Here is a 22,087-nt window from a genome sequence, read left to right as displayed (position 1 = left end):
TTCCAAAGACTAGATCAATGACAGAAAAATACACTTGCTCAAAGAGTAATTTCTATACTAATATACCTTTGCTGTGAACCACAAGACACATGTTCTTCAGGAACCTCAAGCATTTATTGAAAACATGCATACTTCTTAGAACCCAATCTAATAGCAAATCTGAATCACTGAAATAAAAGTTAGATTTCTGTAGTTTCAACAGAAATGGCTCCAAAAATATTCTTCATATTCATACTATTATATTTCAAAAATCAACCCTTATATTTCCTGCAGAAATACAGGTCTTGATTGAGGGAAAATATGATTACAGGTAATGACCTGCCAAGCAAAGAGTTACGTGCCTGTGGCCAAAAATGGTCCCTTGGAGGATAGAAAATTATCTCTGCTTTTGCATGTGGTAAATTTCCTCCAACAGATGAAGGAATGAATGGCAAATGAGAGGCCCAGCACTGCATACTTGGATAGCAAATTTTCAAAGTACATTAAAATGATGTTTCTGGACTCTAAAGGTTCAAGTTGAATCCTTTCAATAAATTTCTTTAGTATAAAGGAGCAATTATTTAACTTAAGAGTATAATGTTAATTCACAGGGAGATTATTACCAAAAACAAAACAAAACAAAAAAAACACAAATAAGACATGATTAAGTAAAGTAAGTTTATTTTACCTGCAACTCTTCCAATATAAACTGAATGTAAATGCTGATACTGAGAAATATTAGGAAGAATTAAGGATAGATGTCAAGATGTCAAAACATCATGCCTTCCAATCCATCCTCCATGAACTTCTTATAAAGTGCCATAAATTTGGCCACAAATGCTTCCAAGTGATAAATGGCTTTGCTACCCAGCTGTAGACGATGTTCATAGTAAGCAGCCATCTGGGCCACTTCCCCTTTCAGTTGTCCATCACAATTATGTAAAAGTTCTGAGAGAAGGCCCTGAAAAAAGAGAACTAGAAATTAAAAAATAACCATTAAAAAAAAAAAAAGATGAATAAGTTTTTCAAAATCTTTAATTCTTTTATATGGCAGTCTTCATCCAAAAACAAAAAATTGTATACCCTTTCTATAAAGTAGAAATGTGGCAGTTCTCAATCATATTCCAAATGCCAAACTGAGGGTGCAGAGATATAAATACAAAGATGCTTACTGCAGCATTACTAGTTGTAATAATAATCTGTAGAAACCTCCGGTTCCACCAACAGGGTCATATTCAAAAACCTATGCTATAATGACATTCCATTCATCCACTAGGATAAAACAAACCCATACTGTCATGAAATATCGTCCATGCTATACTGTCGAATAAATAAACAGTGCAGAACACAATGAAGTTTTTGTGCAACTACACACACACATAGCCATACATATGGTCTCATTTCTGTGACTAGAATACAGATCTGTTGAAAGTGCTTACCCTTATGGAAATGGAAGGGTGGGCCTTCATTTTCTCTTTTAAATTTAGTATAATTTGAATTGTTTCATGTAGGTATTGCCACGTAATTTTAATAAATACAAACAAAAACCCTGCATTCTCTAACATCCAAGTCAATCAACACAGCTGGCTAGGTAGCTAAAAGACCAAACCTAAGGCTGTGCTTCACAATATCCTACATAGACCAGACTCTGCCAACTTTTTTAATGTCATTCCCCATGTGCACTAAACATCGTCATCTGAAATACAGCTCTTAAAAAACATGGGTTTTTACCTGTGAGGGTCCACTTACAAAAGGATTTTTTTCAGTAAGTGCAATACTATAAATGTATTTTCCTTATGATTTCCTTAGTAAGTTTTCTTTTCTCTAGCTTACTTTATTGTAATACAGTATATAATATATATATATAACGTGTTAATCAAATGTTTATGTTATCATAAGGCCTCTGGTGAACAGTAGACTATTAGTAGTTAAATTTGGGTGTAGTTAAAAATTCTATGCGGATTTCAACTATGCTGGGGATCAGGGCATTAATCCCCCCAAAAGGTTGAAGGGTCACCTGTACTTGTTCCCATTTATTTACATGGTTCTCTTCTTTTAATCCTCCAAATCTCAGTTTAAACATGCCTTTCTCATAGAAGCTGTTGCTGACTTTCCACAGCCCAACTTCCATTACTATCATTTCACCTTGTTACTTCCTTTTAGCACTTATAAAATTCTGAAATTCTTTTGCTTCTTGTTTCCCATTTCACACCACTAAAATACAAATTGTCTAAAAGCAGGTCCTCCCTAGTCTTTTTCAACATTCCATTAATGGTGTCTGACATAAGGAGAGGCTCAATAAATATCTGTTGAATTCATGAGCTGGATAGAAAGAGATGACAATGTGTCTCAGTACTGCAAAAGTCCTGTGATCACATACCCCAAATCCAAATTTTATGATTATAAATGGTTGAAGATCTGAAATCAGATTACCTTCATTATTATTTCAGGAGGAATACAATGAGTTAGAAGCTCATAAAGTCTTCCACGAACTTCAAGGAGCCTATATAAAACAAGATAATTAATATTTTATAATGAAAATAAGACATAATTTTTTCAAGTACCTACTCACTGTTTTATGAGTTAAACAAACAACCCAATACAGATTAGCATACACATTTAAGCTTTTCCTAATTTCAGTTCATTTTTCTAAAAATGTTCAGAATTCTTTAAAAGTCAGACATTTATATTCAGACATCTAGAAAATGGTCATAAAAAGATATATCACTAATTATACAAGTAAGAAAAGAGAATATAAGCGTGATATGTAATATATGTTACTAGCTCAACTGCTAAGTTAAAAAGCAGTGTGGCAGGGAAACAAAACTGTCCTGTCACAGGGCAGTGCAAGAAGTCACAGGTTAAGCACAGAATCAGGTTGCCTAAGTGAATATGAACATTCCAACCTCTGAGATCTTAATTCTAGGCCCTTCTTATAGTAGTTTCAGGAGAGAAAAGGATAAAGAGGGAAATATACATATGACATTTTAAAACAGGAAGAAAAAAGTGACAAGTAAAATTGTAAATATACATAAAACAATTATCTTTATCTCCCTATATATACTTAGTACCCTAAAGGGAAAATACTGTTTTGAATTTTTACTAAAATAATATCACAGATGTTCCATATTTCAGATCAGAGAAGTGATTCATCTAAGACTTCTTAAAAGTGGAGGCTCAAATCCTTTTCCAGGGACTCTAAGAGTAGGAAGCTGTGCCACAATAAAAGTAAATAAAGTGAAAAAAGAAACTAGCATCTTCTGAGCCCCTGCTATGTGCAAGACACTGTACCAATTTAATTTAGTCCTCACACTAGCTCTGAGTGGGGGCATTATCTTCATTTTTTTTTTAGATGAAAAAACTAAGGCTCAGATAGTTTAAGTAACCTCACAAAGGTGACTATAGCAGAACCATAATTTAAGAACAGATCTGTCTTATTCCCAAATCCATACCCTTCCAATGTCTGTCAAAGCATTTACTAAACCCATTCCTCTGTAAGAGGCTCACTACAGTATGCTAGTTAGACCTCACAACACCACTCTTTTACTGAACTTATGTTCAGAGAGGTTAAGCATCCATTAAAACTCATGTAGTTGAGGTAGAATTTTAATTTCAAGTCTGACTCCAAAGCCCTTGATCGTTCTTGGCCATGGTAGTAGATCTCAAAAAAAAAAGCAACTCTGATTATTAAAAAGAAACAGACACAAATGATAGATGGTATGAAATTATTTTAACAATTATGTATATAGTTTATTTCCAAAGAGTTAAATCAGGATATATTTCCCTCTACAAATGGGTTATAACTACGCTGTGCTCATTTCATGCATGCTACATGCATCTCAGCTTAGTCTTTCATTTCTAGTATGACTTAACTTCTTAAAAGTGGATATACTCTACATTTTCTTTGTATCATTGTTTCTTGGGGATTGCAAGTGATCAAGAGTGCAAATTCTTCTGTCAGAGAAACATGGTATTATACAACTCTCTCTGATTCTTGACGGAGTATCTGTGAATAAGCAACCATCTCCCAAAACAGCAGTTTTCTTACCTACAAAATAATGATATAATACTTTTCTTCATAGGATTGTTCCGTAACTTAAATGATACCACAATGTGTAAGAACCAACATACTAATTGCTTGCTAAATATTAGTGGCTATCTAAATTAGAAAATTATGACTCTTCTAAAACAAATCAGACAAGAATCAAGACTAAGGGTCAAAAATAATAAAGTCATTTGGTAATGTGTAAGCCAACAATCAGAATGACACCAGCCCTCCCAATATTTCTGGTCAACCTGGATGCTTTCTGGAACTGAAATTTCTTTTTATGTAACACAATGGAATCAGTTCCCACAACCGTTAGTTTACACAGGAAATTAACAGCACCTCTTCTTAAACAAATTTATTTGAGAGCCTCCCAAACTTGCATGGAAAATTGGAAGAAGAGGTAGCAGCATCTAGAAGAATTAAGCAAAGTGATAATCAACTAAAGTATTAAAAACACAGCTAGCAATTGTCAAATATTACATCATGTATGGAGCTCTCTTAAAATTAGCTCTCTTAAAATTAAAGTTCTACAACTACTCCACCAAGTTTTCTTCTTTAAAATCAAAAAACAAGAAAGTCATCTTCAATGTGAAAATATTTTACAAAAGTAAAAGGCTCCTAAAACAGGCTTTGTTTAAATTTTATCTCTTTAAAGCTGAGATTACATCACAGCTTATCAACATTTTACAAAACAGAATGCACACTTTTTCCTAAAGTTAAGGTTTCTTTTCTGAAGAGATTACTTACAATGTTTGGCACTTCTTAAAAACTATTAAATTCTTCAATTAAAATAATTGAATTATAGGCATTCTAGCAAACCCCAATGAAATACTAAGTACCCATTATGTGTGACTATCCTCCTCCACTCATCTACATAAGGAGCCAAAGAGTTCATGTTACAATCCTTTTGCAGCATATTTATAAAAATTAGAATTCATCGGATATATCACCCAAGAGGAGAAACATGGTATATTTTTCTCACAATTATTTTCATACAAACGAATAAGCTTAAACTTGCGTGGCGGAACTCAGTCCAGTCTGTTTCCTAAAGCAATCAACTACCTTCTCTTAATTCCAAAGACGGTTTCTCAGTTCTCACAGGCAGTAACTAAGAGTAGGAGACTGCACACCAAGGGACCTTAAAAATCTCCAGGCTTCCCAAAGGTAGTGGGCCTTAGAACTGTCACTCTTGATTTAGAGAAGAGCAGACTGCCCTTCTCAATCAAAGCTATCATAAACCAAACAACAGCTGAAGTATTTTCAATATGGCCCACTAAAGTAAATATAAAACCATTGTTCAGCAAGTGTGACACAAAAAAAACACTTCCTAAATACTGGTGGTATATACATAGTATTATTCTTAACAGAGCTTATCACCATACATGAGCACAGTTTTCCAGTTCTCAAACCATTATCACACAATCTTGCTCTTCACAACCAATGCCCAAGTATTCCTAGCAGGGTAATAACAACAGTATTTTCATTACACAAGTGAAAAAGTTCAAACTCTAAGATGAAGTTACCTGAAGAATCTTAGCTAAAAATCAGTAGAAGTCTGATTCATAAGCTGTTGTCTTTTTGGCATGTGATCCATCAATTACAAAGTTATATATACTATTCTTTTCAATATCAGAAAACTAAGCGCATTATGTTACATACTAATATTAAGTCATCTGAGATTCTGAAAGGAAAACTAAAACTTCCAAGATTTCTTTCATGTATAAATTCCATATATACCTGTCAATAGCTTAATAAAAGCCATGATACTACATACCAGCTATTCTGAACCACTAAACATTTAAAATTAAATCATATTTTTTCTTTGAAAGTTTAGTATTCAGATACAAGATTTACTGTAATTCTAAATGGCGTGTTGGTAGTATAAACCAGCTAATCCAAAACTCACATCATCTGGAGTATTTCCATGATGAAACTTTTGTGTTTTTTTTTTAAGATTTTATTTATTTATTTGACAGAGAGAGAGATCACAAGTAGGCAGACAGGCACGTAGAGAAAGGAAGGAAGCAGGACCCCCACCGAACAGAGAGCCCAACACAGGGCTGGATCCCAGGAGCCCGAGATCATGACCCAAGCCAAAGGCAGAGGCTCAACCCCACTGAGACACCGAGGCATCCGCCATGATGAAATTTTTATGGTCATCTTTGATACTATTTACCTTTGTGGAGTCTGCTGACTGACAATAGCATTGGCAGTCTCCCTGAGATACACCTCCCAATCTGTTTCAGGGATTTCTTGATCTGCACTAAAAGGATATCTAAAAAAAAAATTAAATTAAATTAAAAAATTACACAATAAAGTAAATGGACTGTGCTTCTGTCCCAAAGTGTTTCCTCTGGTAATTGCCCCTTTCACTTACTGTTGCACTCTGCAGGCTTCACACATAAGTAGGGCTTTACGGAGATTCCTGCAGGACTTCTCTGCAAGTCTATGAGCCAGTTGTGAAGGAAGATTCAAACCTTCCTTCTTGCACACAGTAGATAATACATGACAAATCTACAAACAAAACATTATTAACAAAATTGGACAATCTGTCAAACAGCACATGGACAGAATTCTGTTGATAACACCTTCATAGACCTCTTAATTTATTTATTTTGTCACTCCCTATCCTAACTCATACGTTCCTTTAAGCAGAAAGCCAGGGGTCTGATCTAGCTATCAGGAAGGGGCAGCAACGGACTCTGCAACCAGAGAAAGACCTGGTTGAAATTCCAAGCCTGCCAGCCAGCTTGGGGGAGCTGTAAGGAAGACACACAGAGCCTCAGGTCTTTTACAAGGACACCACTCACAGGGCTGCCAAGTAGAGCTGCACAGGCTGAATTCTGCATGACTCAGAGGTATTATTTGCAGGCACTAAGATGACAATGGTGCCCAGAGGAGTGGTGTAACCTGGTAGCCTTGCCTTTTTAACTTTAGTAAATTTTAAGTACATCAAACTAATTTTAACTATATAAAAATGTTTGTACGTGAAACATTTAATAAAGGTACTTTGCCAGTTTGCACCTAACACAGTGTCAGTCACCTTTTATCCCTACTTTGCATAAAATTACCCAAATTCTATTAGTAGCAGGAAAGCTGCTTATTGTGAGAAATTTCATTTTTATTTGTAAGTATTAAGAACAATAAAGAAAAAAAAACACATATTATGTTGTTTCAGACTAATTTTGGTCCCCTAACTAGGAAAAAGGTATTCTCACATTAATCTCCTTGCAAAATCTATATCCTCCAACCTCAAGTCTTTTCCAAAGCCAATTAAATCAGCTTGAGGTAGAAGACACTAAGCAACTAGTCCTTGCCTAGTATAGTAAAATTCATAATACCGACTTGTTTAAAGTAAAAAAAAAAAAAAAAAGACTTAAAGAGAAGAACTTCCTAAATACTGATGGCATATACACAGTATTATTCTTAATGGAGCTTACCATCACACTTTCTATATAATGATATCTGGCATTTACTACTATATATATTGGTTTATATATCTACTAACAATTAGCATCCAGGTCACAGATGTTCTTGAATTACTAATACACTTCACTAAGTTTTTATAAAACAAACATGACAGGGATGTACATACAGTACTCAAAGAATCCAAAATAATTTCTGAAAAGTTTCACTTGACTTACATCTTCGATGCTGGGAGCAGGCACACGAACCGCCAGGCACCTACTGCGAATAGGTGGTATCACTTTAGACGTAGAATTGCAACACAAGATCAATCTGCAAGTGGACATATACTTTTCCATGGTCCTACGCAAGGCATGCTGAGCGTCTTTGGTGAGTTTGTCAACCTCTGTCAATAATACCACTAGTCAAGGAAAAACAAAACAAACTTTAACTTGAGTATCTCTTTATCTTTCTCTTCATTATTTAGAGTGAAATCCTAAATAATAAGTTTGATATACTACTCTTTCCTTGGGTAAGGACATATAAAAGTCTCAGGTATGGTGGGAATAATTTATTCTATTTTTATTTAAAAAATTCCAATCGGGGTACCAGGGTGGCTCAGTGTTAAGCGTCTGCCTTCGGCTCAAGTCATGATCCCAGGATGCTGGGATTGGGCCCCACATCAGGCTCCCTGTTCGGTGGGAAGCCTGCTTTCTCCCTTTCCCAATCCCCCTGCTTATGTTCCCTCTCTTGCTGTGTCTCTCTCTGTCAAATAAATAAAATCTTAAAAAAAAAAAAAAATTTTTTTTTAAATCCAATAAAACAAACCTAAGAAACACTAGGCTAAATGAAGTTAAAGATGTTACTTTTTTGTAGAATTCACTGCAGCATTTATTATATTTATATGAACTAAAAATCACCAAGACAGGGAGATACTGTGCTGCATTTCCACAAAATATTTTATCACAGGAGCACCATTTTGTGGAACAATTTAAATCTTATCATTCCTAGAAATGTACTTTGGAAAATACTGATGAAAGAGACAGAGTCAATAAGGAATAAAGACATCTGGTCACATACACAGTAAGATTCATAATAATAAAGGCCATAATAAAGGACCAGCTTTAAGTTGTTGTAGGTAAGAACTGAGTCCAACTATTGTATTTTTCCTTTTCTTTTTTCTTTTTTTTTTTAAAGATTTTATTTATTTATTTGACAGAGAGAGATCACAAGCAGGCAGAGAGGCAGGCAGAGAGAGAGAGAGAGAGATGAGGAAGCAGGCTCCCTGCTGAGCAGAGAGCCCGATGCGGGACTCAATCCCAGGACCCTGAGATCATGACCCGAGCTGAAGGCAGCAGCTTAACCCACTGAGCCACCCAGGCGCCCCTTCCTTTTCTTTTTTTAAAAGATTTTATTTATTTATTTGAGAGAGAGAGAGAGAGCATATGTACAAGCATATGTGCATATGTTCTCAGGGAGAGTGGCAGAGAGAGAAGCAGACTCCCCACTGAGCAGGGGGCCCAACACAGGGCTCTATCCCAGTACCCCAGGATCATGACCTGAGCGGAAGGCAAATGCTTAAGCATTAAGGTGCTCCTGAATTTTCATCATACTCTGCTATTTCTAGATGATGGTAGTGGTAGCAGTATCCATCTGACTCCCCCTCATAAAAACAGATTCCAAGACCAAAGACTCATCTGTAACATTTATATCGAAACAAAGTGACAGGTTTTACCTAAAAACCCTGAATATGAGCAAGTGAGAACAAGGAACTATGTGTGGGAGGGTGCGGTAGGGATGTACTAGGTTTTTACAGCCTTGGGTACAGAACCCCAAATCACCCACAAGAGCACACTGTGAAATAAACAGCACTTACGGGGTTCAATTTATGGGTCAAAGCAAAGGAATCTGGATGCAACAAGGTTTGACAGAGCAGTAAACTGAAAATAATAAAGTGAAGCTCCCTTCCAATTTCTCCTTCAAAATGAGGAGAAATTCTGGAGATAGAAATCCAAATGGAACAGAACAGGGAAAAGAGAAATAAGGAGACTGATCCCCAAATCTACCAAAGATAGCACTACAAACCAAATGATATAAAAATAAGTCCTTGGTAGGCAGAAAATAGCAGCATATTTAAAAAATTAACACATCATGACCAAGTAAGATTTACTCTAGAAATACAAAGCAGTTTCACTAGAAGACCCAATATAATCTACAATACCAATACAGCTAAGAAGAAAAATCTTAAAACCTCATTCAAGGATGCAGAAGCAAGCATTTGAAAAAATTTAACACACATTTATGTTAGAAACTCTCAAAATATGACCTGATGCTTACTTTCTTATGATCAAATAGATACAACTCGGGCCAAAATCCAGCAACTAAATGACTAAATGGGGAAACTCTAAGGCTCTCCTTCCAGAGTCATGACAAGGACATCCACTATCTTTAGTACTAATGAACACTGTATTGGAGGTGCCGGCACACATAATTAGGTTAGAGAAAGTGTTTAAAGCCATACAAACTGGAAACAAGGGGAAAATTCATCTTTATTACTCACAGATTGATATAAATACACACACACACACACACACATCTGAAAATTCAAAAGAAACAATAGAAGAGCTATTACAAATAATAAAAAAATGTAATAACATAGTAACATTTAAAATTAAGACACAAACATCAATAGCTATCACATATGCACAAAAAACCTAGAAAGTATATACGAAGACTCCATTTATAGTGGCAAAAAAACGAACAGACAAGGGCACCTGGGTGACTCAGTGAGTTAAGCAGCTAATTCTTGATTTCAGCTCAGATCGTGATCTGAGGGTCTTGGGACTGAGCCCTGAGAAAAGGCTCCACACTGAGGCTCCAAGCTCAGTGGGGAGTCTGCTTGGAGATTCTCTCCCTCTGCCCTTCCCCACACTCACTCTTTATCTCTCTCTCTCTCTCAAATAAACAAAGAAATCAAAAAAATATACACATGTAAAATTATTCTGAAATACAGTGAACTAAGGAGGAAAGGTAAGAAATAGGCTGAAATATTCAGAGACAATTCACAAAACAGTAAAAGAAGCAATGAATAAAAGAAAAAATTATCACACTAACTAAAGAAAAAATAAACACAAACTATTTTCTCCACTCAAACTAACAAAGATTAAAAATAATTAACAAATAGCATGGAGGAAAGGGGCGTTAGAGAGGAGTAGGGAATTTGGGTAAATTGGAAGGGGAGGTGAACCATGAGAGACTATGGACTCTGAAAAACAGTCTGAGGGGTTTGAAGTGGCGGGGGGGTGGGAGGTTGGGGTACCAGGTGGTGGGTATTATAGAGGGCACGGATTGCATGGAGCACTGGGTGTGGTGAAAAAATAATGAATACTGTTTTTCTGAAAATAAATAAATTGGAAAAAAAAATAATAATTAACCACAGTGGTGGTAAATGTCAGGGAATAATGGGCCCTCCCAAATACTTCTGGTGGTAGGGTAAGTCTACCTTTCGGATGAAGAATTTGACAAAATATATCAAAAGCATTAAATGCTGGTATTTTTACCATCACAAAATCTTCTATGAGAATGTACACATATACATGCATATAAATAATACGGGAAGGTAATGACAAAAATGTCAATGATAATCTCTGGACAGTAAATTATAATTATAAAATTATACTCTCCTAAATATTTGATAATTGAACATATAACTTTGATCCTAGGAACAGTTATTTTTAAATGTTATTTCTTGGGGCGCCTGGGTGGCTCAGTGGGTTAAAGTCTCTGCCTTCGACTCAGGTCATGATCCCAGGGTCCTGGGATGGAGCCCCGCATGGGCTCTCTGCTCAGCGGGGAGCCTGCTTCCTCCTCTCTCTCTCTGCCTGCCTCTCTGCCTACTTGTGATCTCTGTCTGTCAAATAAAATAAATAAAATCTTAAAAAATAAATAAATAAATAAATAAATGTTATTTCTTGTTTTAAGTATTTTTTCATTATTCATCTAGTTCTAAAATAACAAACAGGTGGTACAAACAGTCCTCTCTCCACCAAAATTCAATACTATTAGGCTACACACTTTCATGAGCAGAGATCATGCCTCTCTTATTCACTTTTATATCCAAAAATAACAAAGCATAATGTTTGCCATAGAACAGGAGGTTAATAATGTATTTGCTAAATACATGAAATTTATGTTTCCCACAACATTTTCTCTTACACTCACTGTGTACAATTTCTTGTCTGCCTTAAAAGAAATCTGTTTATCACATACCTTTAAAATCTCTTTGAGAGTTTGTTTCAAGTTGCTGTGATTGTGCCACTGTTTTCAACATCTCCTGAATTACTACCCGGTCACTATTTCCAGCATCACTATAGAAAACAAAAATAATTATAAATATAAATGTAACTATTTAGAAAATATTATGTTCTTATTCTTAATCTGTTATTGTAAGAAAAACATTGAAGAGAGTTTATTTAAATTTTAATCAAAACTACTCATACATGCACACCTGAGTGGCTCAGTGGGTTAAGCCTCTGCCTTCCACTCAGGTCATGATCTCAGGGTCCTAGAATCCAGCCCCGAGTCAGGCTCTCTGCTCAGCAGGGAGCCTGCTTCCCTTCTTCTCTCTCTGCCTGCCTCTCTGCCTACTTGTGATCTCTCTCTCTCTCCCTGTCAAATAAATAAATAAAATCTTAAAAAAAAAAACAAAAAAACTACTCATACCTAATTACATTCACAAAACTTTCAAAGGGAAATATTTTAAGGGTCATTAAAATACAACATATTCTGGGGTGCCCGGGTGGCTCAATGGGTTAAAGCCTTTGCCTTCGGCTCAGGTCATGATCTCAGGGTCTTGGGATCCAGCCCCGAGTCAGGCTCTCTGCTCAGCAGGGAGCCTGCTTCCCCTCTTCTCTCTCTGCCTGCCTCTCTGCCTACTTGTGAAATGAATAAATAAAATCTTTATTTTATTGTCAAATGAATAAATAAAATCTTTTAAAAAATAAAATACAAATACAAATATTCTAATATTCAATTACAATTTGGTAAGTAACACTGAAAACACTAAACATGTTCTTTTATCAAGTTTACTGTAACTTAAAAAGAGCAATAACTAATCCTTAAGTTTCTTAATTACCTGCAGTGACTCAAAATGTAAAAATAACTCTGAAAAGGAATGTTAATCTCCATTCCTCTTCTCCATCCCCCCCAATAATAAAATACAAGCCTAGACAAGGCTGTTCCCAACACTAGCATGGAGCTGATTTAGGGTCTTAGCAAGAGGATGGGATAAGCAAATGGAATTTAAGATAGTCAGAACTCTGTAAGCTACTGACGAATTATAAGCATTATCTGTCATTTATACTCACATTTGCTTTGGCACTTAAGTCACGCAACTCACAAACCAACATAAGTCACCTAGTTAATTTACGCTGTCGATTTCAAACCCTGAAAAACAATCCGCTCCATCTCTAATTGACTGTTCTCCCTACTGAGGAACTCACAATGAGAAACAGAGCAAAACAATCAGCTTTAGTTTATTTTCCCAAACAGCCATCAAATCTTTCTCAATTCACTATTAGATCACTACACCTGGAATGTCTCTTTCATGATTACTCCTTAGTCAAGAATCCAAAACATTTCTCTTCTGTCTACGGAATTAACACTTTCTTCTAATTTTCAGATAAGACCCTTTCCAACCAAATCTTAGTTCTCTTAATTTTCTTGGACATACATGAGGAAAATAATAACACCTATCTGCTAGGGTTGTTTTAATGACTAAATATAATAATCCATGTAAAGCTTCTCACACAGTGCCTGCTACTGAATACACATTAACTTATGACTACATCCTTCCTGATCCATTTAGTTTCGAAATGGATGTTCATCCTCATATCCGTTCCATTGCCCAAAAACATTGCCTTTGCCTGAAGATGTCCTTGATTCTATACTCCTTAAAGAGCATTATCAGCACTGGACAACCCTGAAGCTTTATTCAACTTTGTTCCCAATACATTCACTTCTACAGTATTAAGCAGTACTTTATGAGCTTTCAATGTGCCTTCCAACAGGATCCTAATCTTAATTACTCATGATAAATAGTATAGACATTGGTTGTTAGACTATTATAACACACTCTAATCAAGAAAATGAAACAAAGGAGTGGCAAAAAATAAATATAACCCAAATTCACATTCTGAAATATTCACTCACATTACAAACGTTTTAGACATACTTTACTTTGCTCATCAGTTCTGAGTTAGTCAATATAACAAAAATTTAGTGACTAAGAAATGTACTCTTATAGAACAGAGTATATTTAATTATTAAAATTTAATAGAACTTAACTCTGTAGAGCAAGAGAATTTAATTATTAAAATTATTTGACTCAGGAATCAAAGACAAAGGGAGAAGCAGAAAGCTTCTAGGCTCCCTAATTCACACTGAGCAGCATTACCTCTGTGTATATACTGTGCTTCCATATATGATTGTATTTCAAGAATGGATTCTACTCTTAAAAAAAAAAGGCTTAATTTATATATAGTAGCTTTACCTGGGATTAACTTCAAGGTGATAATTGCTCGCAATAGTGCTAATTTCAATTTTCTTTTTAGATGGAGTCTGCGGACAAAGAAAATAGATGTTTTTAATGTTTATTTACTGGCCATTTCTCCTCTTTTCTGTATTTCATTGTTTTTTTAAAATAAACAATTTGTTTTATTTTTAAAAAACTTTAGATAACCACCACTGATATTTTAACTTCATTCTTTTCTCTATGTGCAAATAAACACATTTCTATATAAACTGGATCACATCACACATCCTGTTCTCACTATGATTATTTTTTTCCCTCTACCTCCAGATATCTACAAACCATTATGTTATGAGCAGATCATCACTGTCAACAGTCTGCATGTCTGTTCAGACTTTACCATAACACATATATGTATATTTATATATAAATACTTTTTATATTTTATACATTTTTATATATTTCTATAGTGTCAGTGTTTTCTTGTAAAAAAGAGTAATAAAAAAAAGAAGCAATCATATCTATTTGTTTTACTTTTCTTAGTTAACACCTAGGCAATTACCCTCTGACACTGATATAGAGTAGTTGCGTATCAGCCTGTAACTTGGTGTCCCAGAGACAGTAGTACCGATGGGTGTTTGTTTCTTGCTTTTTGACATCTCAAACAATCCCACAATTAATATCTTTCTACATATGTCTAATGTACTGACTTCATTTCTATGTAACAGATTCTCAATAAAGGATTTGCTGGATTGAAGGGGATATGTTTTCTAATGTTTTATGTGTATGTGTGTATATATAAACCACATTAAAAAAAAAAAAAACTAACAAATGCCAGTTTTCCATTGCCAACAAATACTCTTCCCCAACATTCCCCGCCTGCAGGTTTTATATAACGTCCTCAGTTTCTGCCACTTTCCTAATAGACTCACTTGTTTCTCTTCAACTATCATGAATGTCAAACATCTTTACATACATTTATTGGTTGCTTATATTTCTCTCTTGAGACTTTCATTCGGTTTTCTACTAGGTTATTTGTCTTTCCATTGTTAATTTGTAAAATCTTTTATCTAACATGTTCCTTTCAAATATTTTTAAATTAATTTATTTATTTTCAGAAATACATATTCATTATTTTTTCACCACACCCAGTGCTCCATGCAATCCGTGCCCTCTATAATAGCCACCACCTGGTACCCCAACCTCCCACCCCCCGCCCCTTCAAAACCCTCAGATTGTTTTTCAGAGTCCATAGTCTCTCATGATTCACCTCCCCTTCCAAATATTTTTTGACAATTTTTCATTTTTCATTTTTCTACTGATTTTGTTATCTTCTGTCATACAAACTTGTAAATTTCACATATATATATATATATATATATATGCACGTATTTTTTTTCTATCACTTCCATGTTTTTATTAACAGGTATTAAAAAAAAAAAAAAAGGTATTCCTGACCATAGGCTGTTCATTTAAGTAATTATTTCATTTTAACATTTAAGACTTTAATTCATATGAAATTCATTTTCACATTTTCACAAATTATGAATCATTGGGATTCAACTTTATTTTATTCAGGATAGATAACCAGTTATGCTGGTACATCTTGCTGACTCATGCTTTTAACACTGATTTGAAGCAGCTACCATATTTTGGGCCTCTCTAATAAGTTCTACTGATTGAATTCTCTATTCCCAAGCCAGTACAATATTGTTTTGATTACAGTAGCCTTACAATAGGATTTAAGATCTCATAATACAAGTCCCACTTCACAAATCTTTTTTGTACTTTAGCTAGCCTCAGAAATGTATTCTTCCTTATGTACTTTAAGATCATTTCCTACAACTAAAAAAACATGTTGGATTTTAACTATAATTTACTATAATTTCATTGAAAGTTATACTGTAATGTGGATAGAAAAGATTTTTTTTTTTTAAAGATTTTATTTATTTATTTGAGAGAGACAGTGAGAGAGAGCATGAGCGAGGAGAAGGTCAGAGAGCGAAGCAGACTCCCCATGGAGCTGGGAGCCTGATGTGGGACTCGATCCCGGGACTCCAGGATCACGCCCTGAGCCGAAGGCAGTCGTCCAACCAACTGCGCCACCCAGGATAGAAAAGATTTTAAAGTATTAAGCCTCTGAGCACTTGCTGCAACTTTCCATTTGATCAGCTCTTGTTTTTTGTCCTTTTATAAAATATTAGTTTTCTTCCCACAAATCTCACACTCTTCCTGTTAAATTTGTCCCTGCGCACTTTTTAAGAATTCCCTCCAGTGTGTACCACCAGCACCTCAAACTCAATGTGTCTAAATACAAGTTCATAAACAGTAGCCTAAAATCCATTTGTCTCCCAAAGATTTTATTAATAGTACTACTTATCATCCAGTCACTCAACATACTTTTTTTTTCAGTGCCTAGTATGTACAAGATGCTACACCAGGGCCTGAACCAGACATGTTCCCTACATAACTTCAAAACAAACAATATCTTGTCAAAATAAAAAAAGAAAAACTGTAATCAAGGCCAAACAAAGTAAGTACTCTAAAAAATATAAACTATGGGTAGTAGAAAGAAAAATTAATTCTAAAGGGACTGGGGGCACGAGAAGAGGTATTCCAACTAAATCTTAAACACGGTCTATAAGGAGAGTATAAAAATGCACTGTATGGTATGAGACTGGAAAGCTCAGCCAACGGCAAAGGGCAACATCACAGAAATTCTCTGAACATCCCAGAGCTTCATGCCTCTTTTCTAAACAGTCAGCTGCCCAATCTCTATCAAGTTGCCTGATTCTGTATTCAAAATTTTTTTCAAAATCACTTCCTTTCCAAACCCACTACAGCTCTCAGAACAATGAATTCTAGAGACTTGAGTTCCAGTTCCAGCTGAGGTACTGATTCACTAGATAATCCAAAAGGAATCCCACCACCTGCTATTTACCCAAAATCTCCTGTTACTCATATTTTCTCTTTAACATAACTGACTCTGGGGGCGCCTGGGTGGCTCAGTGGGTTAAAGCCTCTGCTTTCGGCTCAGGTCATGATCCCAGGGTTCTGGGATCGAGCCCCTCATCGGGCTCTCTGCTCAGCAGGGAGCCTGCTTTTCTTCCTTTCTCTCTGCCTGCCTCTCTGCCTACTTGTGATCTCTTGTCTGTCAAATAAATTTTAAAAAATTTAAAAAATAAAATAAATTAAAAAAACATAACTGACTCTGATCTGGTTTTAATAATTAGGTCTATACATCAGTAGTTCTCAATCCTGTGTACCTGGGTTATCTGTAAAATTCTTTTTTTTTTTTTTTAAGATTTTATTTATTTATTTGGCTCCCCGCTGAGCAGAGAGCCCGATGCAGGGCTCGATTCCAAGACCCTGGGACCATGACCTGAGCTACCCAGGCACCCATATCTGTAAAATTCTTAAACACAAATGAGCAACAATGGCTGGGGCCACAGGAATATGTATGCTGAGGACTGAAAAATCCCTGTTATTTAGAGGTCTCAAAGTAAAATGCTTACTGTGATGGTCTGATGCTCAATTCTTAATTTTTCCACTCCAACACCATAAAGTTCACGTAGAATACACATAATTCTTGTCTTTTTTCCAGCCCCTGATGGTCCATACACTAAGAGATGAGGAAAATCACCACACTGCACCTGGAAAAAAGGGAGGCATTTTCCCTGGTCAAACGACTACTCTAGATAGAATTAAACTACTTTTCAGGTATCAAATATTTTGTGTCTCCCCCTCTGAGATGGAGATATTTAAAAATAAATATGTATGAGTATATATGTACTGAGACTTTTTAAAATTAACTGAAATGCTGATTATTCCCCTGGCATTAATTTTATATAATTAAATACTAAGAATAGTACATGCAAGATAACACACCATGTGCTAGAAAGCAAAAACTTCCAAACCAAATCTGTTAAAATCTCCTAGAGAATTTTTAAAATAAAAGATTAAATACCACACTCTATCCATGAGATTATAATTCAGTAACTCTGAGACAGACGCCTGTCTTAATTTGGGCTTCCACAGTCCCTCTGATAAGAACTAAGCGTATCTGGTTTATTTGAGAGGTAAAGGAAAACTTTGTAGGGAAAAGGGAAGCAAAGCAAGGTCAGGAAGGCAGCCAATGAGTGTATTATCTGCTTAAATACCACTCTGGCCATCGGGTTGAATTCTGCTGGGGATACTCTTAAAGCCAGTGTGAAAAAAACACCACAGTGTTAACCCATCCAAAAGGCGGGGAAGCTGGAGCATGATACTCTATTTCTCATCAGTCTTTTGATGAAGCTTGCTTGGGAAAGTGGTTGGGATTAAGGGAGCGCAATTAATTCCCAGGCATTTCAAGTCTGCTTAGGGAGTCAGAAAATTAAAAAAAAAAGCCTTCAGGACACACAGATCCAGGAAGCTGGAAGCTGGTCTGTGTGCACTCACAAGTTAAGAGCAGTAAGATGGAGTAGGGCATTGACAGTACTACAACAGACTACAAGACTATGTGCATTTAAACAGCTTCCCAGGTGACTTTGATGATCAGTCACGCCTGAGAATGAGTGCTATGAAGGGTATAAAAATGATGAAAATACAAACCATAACTTCAAGGGCATAAAATCTTGTGGAGCAAAAGCTTCTACGTAAGCATTATAGAAAAAATATAAAATAAGTACCTTAACAGAAATGACTATTGCAATAAATTTTAATATTTTGTAAACTGATCTGTCTCTAGCACTGAAAAGTTTCAAGGAAAGGAACTATTCTTCCCAAACAGTGTATGGAAAATAGCAGGTGTTTCACAAGTACTGTTGCCTCTGCTTTTTAAACTCAATCTAGCCAAAATAAAGACTTCACAGTTTCAGTAAGTTGCAGATTCAACAGGGTGAACATTTTTTAAAGGCAAATCTATTACACACAAGACCACTATATTAAATTTTTCTCCAAAATATTTACTCCAAATTCTGTACAACAAAAAGATGGTCATAGAATAGAAAATGTATCCTCTGACTAAGAAAATCAAAATGAAAGCTACTTTGAGAAAACACAATTTGTCTTAACATGAAGTATATAGCTGTAATAGATTTTAAATTAGTATAGATGGAATACCATTAAAAAAAAAAAGCCCCTCAATCTCACATTATAATTTTTCTAATGACTTTCATATAAGGATGGATGAGTTTTTTAAATTATTATTATTTCTCATTTTTGAAAAATAGTTAACTCTAAACGAAGGTGGGTATTGAAGAAACAGATCTGAGCAAAACACTTCCATTAGCATATGGTACTATTAGATTCTTAAAAGGACGGGATAAACAGCTTCCACAGCTACCAGATTTTTCTCAAGACCCTTCTTCCTTCTACATTTCCTGAAAGATTCAGTAGAATACACATAATTCTTGTCTTTTTTCCAGCCCCTGATGGTCCATACACTAAGAGATGAGGAAAATCACCACACTGCACCTGGAAAAAAGGGAGGCATTTTCCCTGTTTCGGAAAACATTGCTATTAGACACTTTTACCAACTACAACAAGAAAATACACATCAGATTGGAGAAAAGAAAAAAAAAATGTTCCATAAGGAATTAAACGCACGGACGACCTAATACAACCTATTTTCGAATTAGAAATTACCTCCGAAATTAGTAAATACCTTCCTTTTTGTAAATAAGGGCAATGACACCAAGACATTTTAAGTAAACCTGTTAAAAAGTAAAGTCAGATGATGTCACTTCTCTACCCAAAACCTTCCAATGGTTCCCTATCTCACCCTACGAGGATTTACAGGATCTGCACCTCCGGGTCCCGCTACACACCCCGCCCGATTTCCTACTGCGCTCCCCGCTCCCCCAACCCCGGCCTATTATTATCCAGCTACAGTGGCGTTCTTGAGGCTCCCAGAACCGGCAGGGCACACTCCTGCCTCAAGGAGTTTGCACTTGCTGTCCTTTACCTGCTCCACTATTCCCTCATATCTCTCTATTGAAGGTTTTCTCACTTACGGTCTGTCCGACCTTAGTTCTCAGAGGACAGTTCTCAGGGGGGCCTTCCATGTTCACAAGCACTGCCCCCGCCCTAAACACTCTCTCCCCCTTCCCTGCTTCATTTTTCACAGCACCTTCGGAAGACGGAAGACGATGCACCTCTCCCTAGGGGAGCGAAACTCCCGAGCTGGGGCCTACCTTCTCCCCGCTCTCCCCGCTCTCCCCGCCCCCCTCCCGCAGACCCACCAGGTTGCGCAGCTGGGCCGCCTGCTCCTTGTGATAGTCCAGCCGTCCCAAGGAGCAGGGCCGGTATTTGTCCACCCAGAGGCTCATGACAGCTGGAACTCCCGGGGTTAGACTCTTGAAAGTCCCGCGCGCGGGCGCTCTCTCGGTCCGGAAGCGGAGATGTGTTCTCCCGCGAATTCCAAATCTCGTGACGTCACTACCGGCCCTGTCGCATACGCGACTTAAGGTCTACTACGGAAGCTGGATGGGGACAATATCAGCCGCAGTGTTGGCACCACCTAATCACTGAAGTTCATTGTTTATGTAATCATTTTTGTTTCTCTCACTTTCAATGATAGCCCAGAGAGTACTACACAAAATTGGAAATTTGGCTCTGATATTCCCGACTTCAAATGCAAGTACCTCAAAGAAGCCACGTTCCTCGATTAATTTCTTTCATTAATTCGTTCATTCACTCATTCGTTCTGCAGAAACCTGCAAAATATCTACTGTGTTGCGCGCAGCACTGTCCTTGGCACTAGAATATATACGACTTGGGGCATTTCTCACTGGACAGGCTCTTAATAAAGCTTTTTAAATAAACTACTAAAAATAAAACCTAATCTTCACTATCTTTACTTACTTCCATTCTTCAAGAGTCTTTCTGTGTTGAAAGCAAGAGAAGCAAAGGTTCATGAAAAACTACAAAAATGTGGCCCATAGGAGAGACAATATGAGGTTAGTATGCTATCCTAAGTCCAAAATGTTTAAGCACCTTCTGATTAAAATAAGAATAATATGAAGTCCTTGGGAAAATATTCTGCCTTTATAAAACTTGAATGCCCCTCAAACTGCACCTCTTAGATGCACTTTTCTAGTTGTACATAAAATTAATTCGTTATTTAAGTTATGGTCTTATTTTACATACTGTTCAGAAAACTGTCATTGGATCTCAAGTAATTACAGGACAGTCATTGATTTCAAAATGTGTTTTATAACCTATCAGAGTACCCCTTTAATTCTTTTATTAAACCAGAATTTATTGTGCTCTTTGAGTCATCATATTTACTGAGTTATTCCTATGGGCAAGATATTACTGAACAGGAACAGAATCAGCAGCACCAAGAACTCTAAAATACAGTTCTTATTCTCAAGAAACTTTCTGAAACAAGCCTGGGGTACTTCTATCTCAGGACCTTTGCACTTCCATTACCTCTTCCTGGACCACTTTTGTCCATGTGTCAGTAGAGCTGGGTCTCTCACTTCTTTCAGTGTGTTTACTCATAGTTTTCTCTTCAATGAGGCTTCCCTAGCCCTATTTAATACTACAAAACCTTCCACATTCCCTATGCTATTCCCCTGTTGAATTGGGATAGAGGGAGAGAAAAATGTTTGAAATGAGAAGGTAAAGGAAATCAAAAGCAAAGGTATTGAATCATCATCTATGTGGGTAATGGAACCTGAAAAAAATAATGATGGAAATAATTCTTCAGAGGAATAAAGTGAACCAGTAAAACCAATAAAAAGAAATTGATCCACTAAAAGATCAATGAATTGACAGTGACCCTGAGTATGACAGACAACTTCTACTACTATGAAAGGTAGTAGAGTATGGAGTCTGAAGACATGCAGACGTGTTTCAAAGTTGCCAGAGGTTCTAAAGAAGGAGAAAGGGTGTGGAGGGGACAACAAAACATAAGAAAGGCCCTAGCTCCCCTAGGGTTGTTGGGTTCCACAAATAAAAATATAAGAAGCCTAGTTAAATTTGAATTTCAGGTAACTTTTAGGATTACCTACAGTAATATTTAGGATGTTACTAAATATTACTAAATTTAGTAATAAATATACTAAATTAGTATATTACTAAATATTACTGTAAGCATTGCATGGGCATACTTATACAAAAAATATTCAATGCTTATT

General features: G+C 36.2%; 1 protein-coding gene across 1 annotated transcript; it reads right to left on the bottom strand.

Moving 5' to 3' along the window:
* Positions 1 to 643: 643 nt before the first annotated feature.
* RFC3 (replication factor C subunit 3) lies at positions 644 to 20,361 on the bottom strand. The gene is made up of 9 exons (XM_044249578.1): positions 20,186 to 20,361; positions 17,477 to 17,614; positions 13,983 to 14,050; positions 11,702 to 11,799; positions 7,672 to 7,853; positions 6,405 to 6,541; positions 6,204 to 6,302; positions 2,413 to 2,482; positions 644 to 940 (listed from the first exon to the last, which is right to left on the bottom strand). The coding sequence occupies exons 1-9, from the start codon at positions 20,270 to 20,272 to the stop codon at positions 749 to 751; spliced, it is 1,071 nt and encodes a 356-aa protein (XP_044105513.1). The 5' UTR covers positions 20,273 to 20,361; the 3' UTR covers positions 644 to 748.
* Between the last annotated feature and the right edge of the window lie 1,726 nt (positions 20,362 to 22,087).

This window comes from Neovison vison, chromosome 5 (assembly GCF_020171115.1).
Source record: "Neovison vison isolate M4711 chromosome 5, ASM_NN_V1, whole genome shotgun sequence".
Classification (NCBI taxonomy): Eukaryota; Metazoa; Chordata; class Mammalia; order Carnivora; family Mustelidae; genus Neogale; species Neogale vison.
The sequence above is the reverse complement of the archived record's forward strand: the minus strand, read 5'-3'. Positions and strand labels throughout refer to the sequence as shown.

What these genes read in the sequence shown, in the direction of transcription:
- RFC3 (XM_044249578.1), bottom strand. Translation starts at nt 20,272, where the DNA reads ATGAGCCTCTGGGTGGACAAATACCGGCCCTGCTCCTTGGGACGGCTG. An exon ending in CGGCCCAGCTGCGCAACCTG is followed by an intron (nt 17,615 to 20,185) that starts GTGGGTCTGCGG and finishes CCTTTTTTCCAG; the next exon opens with GTGCAGTGTGGTGATTTTCC. An exon ending in GAAGCCTGCAGAGTGCAACA is followed by an intron (nt 6,303 to 6,404) that starts GTAAGTGAAAGG and finishes TTTTTTTTTTAG; the next exon opens with ATATCCTTTTAGTGCAGATC.